Raw genomic sequence first — 9,423 nt, forward strand, 5'->3', positions numbered from 1 at the left:
TGATCAAAAGTTCGGCTTGGGCTGCGCCCTTTCTCCTCTGAGCTTTAGGGAGCGTAAGATTTGGTAGGCTTGCCTAGGAGCCGCCGTTAGCTTGTGCTAATATTAAAGTGGGGCGCGTTTTGCTTCTCCACGTTTGGGAACGTGGGAAGTGAGGAGAGTCGCAATGGATTGCGAGGAGGTCGGTTGCTGTTCTCGCTTCCATTTTTTATACATCTTTTTGGTTTTTCCGTTTATCAGAGAATTCTTTGTGCAGCCATGCGGGTTTTGTCTGGGAACTCTTGTTTTTCTTTTTCAGTGGTATTGTGCTGAACTGGCTGTTATAATCTCATTTTTCAGAATTACGCAAGCTTTTCCCAACTGGTTTTTTTCTCTTTATCTCATCCCCCTGCAGCTCGAGCAGAAGGTAGTGGCCAGTGAGATATTTAAGGGGAAAAAGGACAATTACCCCCAAAGTGTTCCTAGGCTTTTCCTCAATACTCGTCTTGGTAAGTGCTGTTTAATCTGGCCAAATTTTACTTTTCTAGTAAGTCACTCCTAACTTCTTCTTTTTTTCCCTTTCCCTTTTTCCCTTGGGTGGGGGATTACAGGTAATGAAGAGATAAATGCCAAAATCCTTCAGGTACTAGGAAATGAGGCGCCTAAGGTGAGTGTCCACCTGTTCCTTCCCTCTTGTCAACGGGGAGGGGAACAGGATGTTGCAAAGCTTTGCCAGTGCAGTTTCTGCTGGGGTTTGGCTGACATCCAGGGTAACTTTTTTGGACAAGCAAGAGAGACCAAGGGTCCAGAAGAAAAATAATCCGATTAAGTTTGTATCACCTTAAAGATTTGCAAGGTATACTATTCTGTAAGATATAATCGACTTTGCGTTATTTTGATATCAGGTCATGTATACACGTGTGGTTGAGTTGGGAATAACCCTAACTCTTTATTTTACATAAATAACCAAAGACGTCAAACATACCAAAGCCGCCTCCTTCCTATTTACCTCACAACAGCCCCATGAGGTGGGTTAGCCTGAGAGTGAGTGGCCCAAAGTCATCTAGCCACCTTCCATACAGGACTAGAACTCACTGTCTCCTGGTTTCGAACAGCGAAATGCAGGGGAGATGAAATGCAGAAAGTGCAGGCTTGGGCTTAAGAGACAGTGGCCACTCTCAAAATGTTGGTCACTGATCACCTAGACAAAAATCCAAAGGTAGTGAAATTGCACTTTTTAATAGGTAGCTCTTTATGATCTGAAGATCTCCTGTGGACCCCAAAGTAGAATTGGGCCTGTCACTTTTTGTTTTGTTTGAATATTTGTTGCTTTTCCTGATGTCAGAGTTCTCTTGGTCCTTTATGCAAATGAAAGCACTTTAGAGAGAGGCTTCTGCTTCCTGGGCCCAGACGATCTAATTATAGCTCTTTGTCTTCCTAACGTTTGACACGTGTTCGAGGTGGCCAAGATTCTTGATTATCTCGGGGCAGAAACTGTATACCTTTTAGGAAACACTGTTTTAAGTGTTTCATGCTCTGCCACCCTTTTAGTACGCTGTTCCTGTGATCAAGTATGACCGCAAAGGCTACAAGGCCCGAGCCCGGCAGCTGCTGCTCACCCAGGACGCAGCTGTGCTGGCCGAAGAGTCCAGAATCAAGCAGCAGATCGACTACGGCAACCTCACAGGTAGGGAGGGGAAGCGACTCTTCTGGAGCAGCAAGTCTCCTTCCCTCTCGCATCTGAACTGAGACACAGATGGGGATCTGGCCTGAGCTGGGGTCAGAGAGGAGGAGGCAGGAGGCAGCAGCATCAGGAGGAGGCAGGAGGCGGCTTCTGTCTCAGACTCAGGGGGGAGGGGGAGGGGGGAGCCTGGCACTGGCGCGCACAGCCTGGGAAAGAGGGGCCACGACCTCTGCCCCGGTCCAGTTGGCTTTGGCCATATTTTCCCCGCCCCACAGGCTTAACTGGGACAGGAGGGCTTCAGAGATCTCTTACACTGAGCCCCCGTTTTACATTTGGCTGCCCAGGATTAAATTCACCAGTCCATCATAAGGCTCAGTCTGGCATTCCTGGTCCTCCTAGCAAAAGAGCTGAAGGGAAAGAGCAGCTGAAAAAAAAGGAGCCTTTCCCATGCAAGGCCTGCCAGTTGCAAACAGACCTCCCCAATGCTGATTGGGTGCAGGCGCCAGGCCACGCCCCTCAAGTGTCGCCCCGGCCAATGGGGAAGAGAAGGTGGAGGCCGTGAAGCCAGCAGGGCTGCTAGTGCCAGAGCTGCTCAGGGCCCGTGTGCGAAGGGTGAAATGACGCACTACTCCAGCAGGGAGACTGGTGCGCCCGTGGGTGCCAGCCCTGCTGCCAGACAGACTGGCTCAACGGCTGGACGAGAGTTTGTCTGACCTGCTGGATGAGCTGAAGACTGGCCTCTCGCAAGGTTCTCTGTCCAGGGCTTCGCTGGAGTCAAGTGGCGTTGGCTGCCCAGCACGTCCAGAGAGGGAGAAAGCCAAGGTGGAGGTGCCCAGCCTGGCCTCACCTGGTGAACCTGCGAGATTTGCAGAAAAGCTGCCCAGCTCTCTCAGGCCGGCAGCTGAGAGCCAGGGGTTGTGTGATCCATACCCCTTTCACACCCCTTCGTCTCTTGCAGGCATCTCGGTCAGCAGCCTGAGCGACAACCTTTTTGTGCTCCACGTGCTTCGTCAGGACAACAAGCAGAAGGTAGTTGCTTGATGTGCCCTGTAGCCACCACAGAGGCTGGTGTGTGTGTGTGTGTGTGTGTGTGTGTGTCAATGGCAACTCCCTTTGACGAGGATGAGGAGGCATCACCCATTTGACACGAGTTCTTGCCTGCCTAGGAGCCCCTCCCCTCCCTGACTCCTCGCCATAACAGCAACGTTTTAAAACCTCTTTCTTCGACCCTTTTCTTTTTTTCCTTCAGGGAGATGTTGTGCTGCAGAGTGATTTTGTGATTGAAACTTTGACTAAAATTGCTGTAAGTGCCAACAAAGTCAACAATGTTAATATCAACCAGGGCAGGTGAGTTTAAGCAATATAAATCTGTTCTTCATGAATCCGGTTCTGTGGCCGCTGCTACGTTTGGGTTGGGTGCCGCTGGCCCTTCTCCCATGCTCCCAGCAAGGATCGCACTTTTCAACATCTCCATCAATGATTTGGATGAGGGGATAGATGGGGAACTCATCAAATTTGCAGATGACACCAAGCTGGCAGGAATAGCCAACACTCCAGAAGATAGGCTTAAGATACAGAAGGATTTTGACAGACTTGAACATTGGACATTATGTAACTTAAAGAAATTCAATGATGAAACAAGTAAGGTTCTACATTTAAGCCCATTAAATTGGTAGTTTGAATGTGTGTTGTCGCTGGGGTGGGGTGTTATTATTTTATTATTTTTCTTGTTATTTTTTATTCTTTTTATATGTTGTTTTTATATCCGTGTAAGCTGCCTTGAGTCCCCATATGTGAGTAGGCAGCAATATAAATTTTCTAAAGAAAAAACTAAAAAGAAAAAAGAAAAACCAAATGCACAGGTGCAGTATAGGTGGTACCTGGCTCAATAGTAGTAACTGTGAGAAGGATCTTAGAATCCTAGTGGACAATCACTTAAATATGAGCCAGCCATGTGCTGCAGCTGCCAAAAAAGCCAACACATCTCTAGGCTGAATTAACAGAGGAATAGAATCAAGATCATGTGAAGTTTTAATACTACTTTACAATGCCTTAGTAAGGCCACACTTGGAATACTGCATCCAGTTTTGGCCGCCATGATGTAAAAAAGATGTTGAGACTCTAGAAAGAGTACAGAGAAGAGCAACAAAGATGATTAGGGGACTGGAGGCTAAAGAAAGATTGCTGGAATTGGGTATGTCTAGTTTAATGAAAAGAAGGACTAGGGGTGACATGATAGCAGTATTCCAGTATTTGAGAGGCTGCCACAAAAAATAGGGGGGTCAATCTATTCTCCAAAGCGCCTGAAGGCAGGACAAGAAGCAACAGATGGAAGCTAATCAAGGAGAGAAGCAACCTAGAACTAAGAAAAAACTTCCTGACAGTTAGAACAATCAACCAGTGGAACAGATTGCCTCCAGAGTTTGTGAATGCTCTAATACAGAGGTCCCCAACCTTTTGGGCACCAGGGACAGGTTCCGTGGAGAGAGGTTTTTCCATGGACCGGAGGGTGTGTGGTTTTGTGTGCTGTCTGCAACCTGTGGATGGGGCTTTGCTTGTTTATGCAGACTGGTTGCTGGCATGGCACAGCCCAGTACTGGTCCACGGACCGGAGGTTGAGGACCCCTGCTCTGATACTGGAAGTTTTAAAGAAGAGAATGGACAATCATTTGTCTGGAATGATATAGGGTTTCCTGCCTGAGCAGGGGGTTGGACTAGAAGACCTCCAAGGTCCTTTCCAACTCTGTTATTTCACATTAAATGTCATTTTGTTGGATAAGGGCCCATTGTTCAAGTCTGTCAAAATCTTTTTGGATTCTGAGCTTGTCTTCTGGGGAATCTCGGCTATTCCTGCCAGCTTAGTGTCATCTGTAAATTTGATGAGTTCCCCTTCTATTCCCTCATCTAAGTCATTTATGAAGATATTGAAGAGTACTGGGCCTACGACGGAATCTTGTGGTACCCCACTGCTTACTTTCCTCCATGTAAATGTAGTACCATTAAAGACTACTCATTGAGTATGCTTTGTCAGCCAGTTACAAATCCATCTGGTGGTGAAGTTGTCTATTCTGTTTCTTTCTAGCTTACCAAGAAGTAGGTTGTGGTCTACTTTGTCAAATGCCTTGCTGAAATCTAAGTATACTATGTCCACAGGATTTCATTGATCTACTAATTTAGTCACTTTATGAAATAATGAAATAAGATTGATTTGGCATGATTTATTTTTAACAAACCCATGCTGGCTACTAGTTATAACTTTACTTATTTCTAGATGTTCATAGATCTGTTTTTTGATTATTTTTTCCAGTATCTTACAAGGTGTTATGCTGATTGGTCTGTAGTTTCCTGGGTCTGTTTATTTTTCTTTTTTGAAGATGGGAACCACATCAGCTCTTTTCCAATCCTCTGGTAGTTCCCCAGTGCTCCAGGATTTTTGAAAAATATGGTGCAATGGTTCTGAGATAACATCTACCAGGTCCTTCAGAACTCTGGGATGTAATCCGGGTCCTGGTGATTTATATTGATCAGGATCAGACAGGTGTTCTCTTATCCTTTTCTTGTTTATTTTAATTTTTGTTTCTAGTCTGTCTTTTATTATGTTTTTGGTAGGTTGGGCTATAATTCTTTTTGCATGAAGACTGATGCTAAGAATGAGTTAAGCAGCTCTGCTTTCTCTCTGCTGCCTGTTACTTCCTTGCCATCTTCTCTCTTTAGTGGACCGTTTCCTTGACTTTTTTTGTTCTTTATATGTTGAAAGAAACATTTTATATTATCTTTAACTTTTGTTGCAAGTCTTTGTTCATTCCGAGCTTTACTTTCCTGACTTTATCTTTGCAGATTTGAGCTATCTGCTGACATTTTGCCTTAGTTATGTGTCCCTCTTTCCATTTTTTGTATTTATCCTTTTTGTCTGTCAGTTTGATCAGAGAGATCTTTGTGAAATCATGCTGGTTTCTTCTTGAATTTCTTGTTTTTCTTTTTCTGTGATATTGTGTTGGACTGGGCTTTTATGCCTATTTTTCAGAATTTCGTACACTTCTTGAGTTGTTTTTCCCTTTAGGATTTTTATCCATGGAATTTTTCCTAGGTTGTCTCTGAGTTTGTTTGGAGCACTGTTATCATGTCACCCCTCATCCTTCTCTTCATTAGACTAGACATACCCAATTCCAGCAAACGTTCCTTATATGTTTTAGCCTCCAGACCTCTAATCATCTTTGTTGCTTTTCTCTGTATTCTTTCTAGACTCAACATCTTTTTTACATCGTGGTGACCAAAACTGGATGCAGTAATCTTCTTTCTCTTTACTCCTTACCTCCTTAGGTGATTGGTTATCTAGTGTTTTTGCTTGAAATTAGATTCTAAAGGTTGTGAAGATTGGCCCCTCTCCCCCCCCTCAATATTAGTTTAAAGCCCTTCTGATGAGCCAGTAGTTTTCTGAATATATTTTTTCCAGTTCTTGTGAGGTGCAATTCATTCCTTGCTAGTAGCCCTTCATGTAGGGAATGCAGACCATGCTCTAGGAAACGGAAGTTCTGTTGATGACACCAGTTTTTAAGCCAGTGGTTCCTTTCTAAAATCCTTTGCTCCCTCATTGGATGTTGGCCTTTTGTTGAAATTATAGATGAAAACATCACTTGAGCGCCTAATTCTTTAACTTTCTTCCCTAGCTGTTTGTAATCTCGTTATTGTTTTCAGATTCATTGTGGTGTCATTAGTCCCTACATGTAGAAGAAAGGGGTAAATAATCTGTGGGATTGATTATTTTAGTAAAGTACTCAGTTACATCTTTGATTTTTGCTCCACGGAGACAATATACTTCCCTAGCTTGGCTGCCTGGTCTGCAGACTATAGTTTCTGTTCCCCTGAGAATTGAATCTCCTATCACCAATATTCGCCTTTTTTCCCTTAGGGAAGTCTGGAATACTTTCCTTCCTGTCGCAGGACTGCTGGGTTTTGCCTCTTTTTTTAAAAAAGCATTGATGAATGCTCTTTTGTGGGCGTTTGCATATTTTCTTCCACGGGGAGGCTATGAAAGCGATTGCTCAGTTCCAGAGGGGCTTCACTGGGTTGGGCTAGGAGTAGATAGGAGGGGCTTTGCTCTTGGTTGTTGTTTTCGTCTAAGAGTGACATGTTGGGTTGTTGTTTTTTTTACAGAAGCTGCTTGTTCCCTATTGTGTTTGATTTGGGTATATCAGCTTTCTTCTTTATGTTCGTACATGGGGTCATTTTTTTAGAAGCTGTTTGCTCCCTATTGTGTTTTATTTTGGTGTAGCCTTCTTGTTTAGGTTGGGATTTCTTGCTTTATTTATTGAGTTTCAGAGCGGCTAGAGTTGCCTCTGAACCCTTTATTTTTTCTTTAGTAATTCAATTAGTTTACATTTGATACATAGGTCTTCTGTGGGCATAAGCTGAAACATATGACATACTTTGCAAGTCACTATAGCGTCAGCCTCTATTTCCATGACTTTTGTTTTGTTTAGAAATTAAAAAGTTCTAAAAAATAAATATTTTCCCTGTTGCGAAGCATCAGTTTACAATACAATTATAATATTTTACAACTACAAATTCACTACTGTAATGTCAAAAAGCCAGTTTGCAGTCTGAGATTACAGTTGCCTGATTTATACAGTTGCGTGCATGGCTGAGAACAGGGCCCAACCCTCAAAGAGTTGCTCCATTTGCCTCTGATCATTCCGTGGAAGAAAATGCAGCCCTGAGCTGGCGGGGCTGCCCAGAGACCAGCTTGAACAGAATTGCCCTCTCCTGGGGTGGCATCTGAATTTTTTTCTCCCTGGTCGTTGAAACGCCCTAACCCTGAGTCTCCCCACTTCCCCAGCATCAAATTCACAGTTGGACAAGGCAAGGAAGGCATCATTGACTTCACCTCGGGATCTGAGCTGCTGATAGCCAAAGCCAAGAACGGCCATCTGGCAGTCGTAAGTAACCCTTTGCTTGCCAAAGCTGAAAGCAGAGTCTTTCTTTCCTGGGCTGGGCACCCCAGTAGCCAGGCCTCCTCCTGAGGAAAGACCCACAGCGCCGTCTCTTACTGCTTTTCTCTGCACTTCAGGTGGCTCCTCGTTTGAATTCTCGATGATGGCGATGGATGCTTCTCTACAAGGGGCCGTAGACTAATTCAGTGAATGTGGCCGGAGGTTTTCTGTGGCCTCTTCATCAGTTGAGGGGCCTCGCTTTGCCTCTCTTCTCTCTGGCCACCAAAGACCCTCCTTTAGCTCTGCCCTTGGTTTTCGTTCTATCCACACCCAATCTGCCGGTCGGCACTAAACAGGCTGGCGGCCATGATGCCCACAAAGAGAGTGAGGTAACCTGCAAAGTTGTCAGCAAATCCCAGTGAAATGCCAAATTTTATATGAAACTATTTTGTAAAGAAATCCTCTCCTGTCTTTGGGTGCTTTGTATGAAAATATAAAAAGCCATAATGTACAGATGGAAATTTGTAAATATTTCCTCCTTGTATGGGATGTTTGCACTATGAAAATTATTTTCTTATTTCTAATTGGAGAAATTGTGATAATCCAAGAAATAACAATCTTCTTGGCATTTCTATGCTCTTCCCCCTTTCCTTTCCTGGAAATTTCCCAAGACTTGGCAATTGCTGGTTTGGATGGATTATTTATATCTGCACTTTGACTTAGCCAAACGGAGTTCAGCAATATCTTCTCCACAAACTGACCCTCATAGAAATGGCTTTTCCATTACAGCCTTCAACACAATATTCATTGTGCTGCTATTTCATTGCTATGAAATATCAAGCAAAAAACTAAACAGTAAGACCTCAAAAATTACTGAAATGCATTTTTGAAAATATAGTGATTTTAAAAGTGGTAGAATCTAGATTGGGAAGTTCTAAATATTTGGGGTTTTTTTTTTTGAAAGTATCTAGTAAGACACTAAGTTTGCCTTGTACCTTTTGACTATGGCTTTCTTGACACATTTTCATGCGACACTGACCTAGCTTCTGCTGTCATACAAATGGGCAGTATCTACATTTTGATTACCTTTCATGAAAGCTGTTTAAATGATTATTGCTTCATGTGCGAGCTTACTTTTAAGCACTGGGCTTTTTTGCCCAATTCAGAATTTTTAAATTTTTAATCTTACTCAGCTTGCTTTTTTCTAGCTTGAGAAATCAGTTGTTCAAGGAGCCAAGTTTATTTATTTGTCCTCTGAAAACAACACTGATTGAACTCACATTTCTGAATTGCAAAGGAACATTTTCGGCACAAAGATTTGGGAACAAGCTGCTTCAGTGTTTATGCCTATTGATCTGAAACAAGCTTTTTGCATTACTTACATAGAATCAGTATCACTTCGTATGTGTGCTTAATTTACTGCTGCCCAGGTTCAAAGGTGGAATTTTCCTTCCTTCCCTACTTGGTGACAAATGTTTTGTCATTTCTAAAATGGGGCCTATGGTATAATGTACATAAGATTTAAGGCTCTGTGCAATGTGCGATATGAATCAAGATATATATGCCAAATAAATTTTTACTAAAATCCTGTTTGTTAGTTTGTTGATTGTGCTGTAATTTGGCAAATTACTTCGTAATCGACAGATACTGGTTTATTTGGGCCCATTTAAATGTACTTCCCCCCCCCCTCAGTTCATTGCAGGACAACTGCTTGGCCTGACACCCCACAGCTCAGTCCTGGGAGACGGGCAAAGCCCCCTCCTCCCCAGCGAAGTGCTTGGGGGCAGTTAGATGGAAAAAATGGAAGGTGCCCAGTATTTATAGGATATTCTG

The 9,423-nt window shown here is 43.4% G+C and overlaps 1 protein-coding gene across 1 annotated transcript in view; it reads left to right on the top strand.

The window, feature by feature from the left end:
• The window catches only part of MYO1C (myosin IC), a 25,200-nt gene extending 16,021 nt beyond the window's left edge, over nt 1–9,179 (top strand). Inside the window, exons 25-31 of the mRNA XM_015818339.1 lie at nt 392–485; nt 588–643; nt 1,528–1,663; nt 2,619–2,689; nt 2,910–3,007; nt 7,497–7,596; nt 7,728–9,179. Of these exons, the coding sequence (XP_015673825.1) occupies nt 392–485; nt 588–643; nt 1,528–1,663; nt 2,619–2,689; nt 2,910–3,007; nt 7,497–7,596; nt 7,728–7,754 (582 nt within the window). The 3' untranslated portion in view covers nt 7,755–9,179. The remainder of the gene's footprint in view (nt 1–391; nt 486–587; nt 644–1,527; nt 1,664–2,618; nt 2,690–2,909; nt 3,008–7,496; nt 7,597–7,727) is intronic.
• Nucleotides 9,180–9,423: the final 244 nt, after the last annotated feature.

Source organism: Protobothrops mucrosquamatus, unplaced genomic scaffold, assembly GCF_001527695.2.
Source record: "Protobothrops mucrosquamatus isolate PMUCROS unplaced genomic scaffold, P.Mucros_1.0 scaffold721, whole genome shotgun sequence".
In the NCBI taxonomy this organism is placed as follows: domain Eukaryota; kingdom Metazoa; phylum Chordata; class Lepidosauria; order Squamata; family Viperidae; genus Protobothrops; species Protobothrops mucrosquamatus.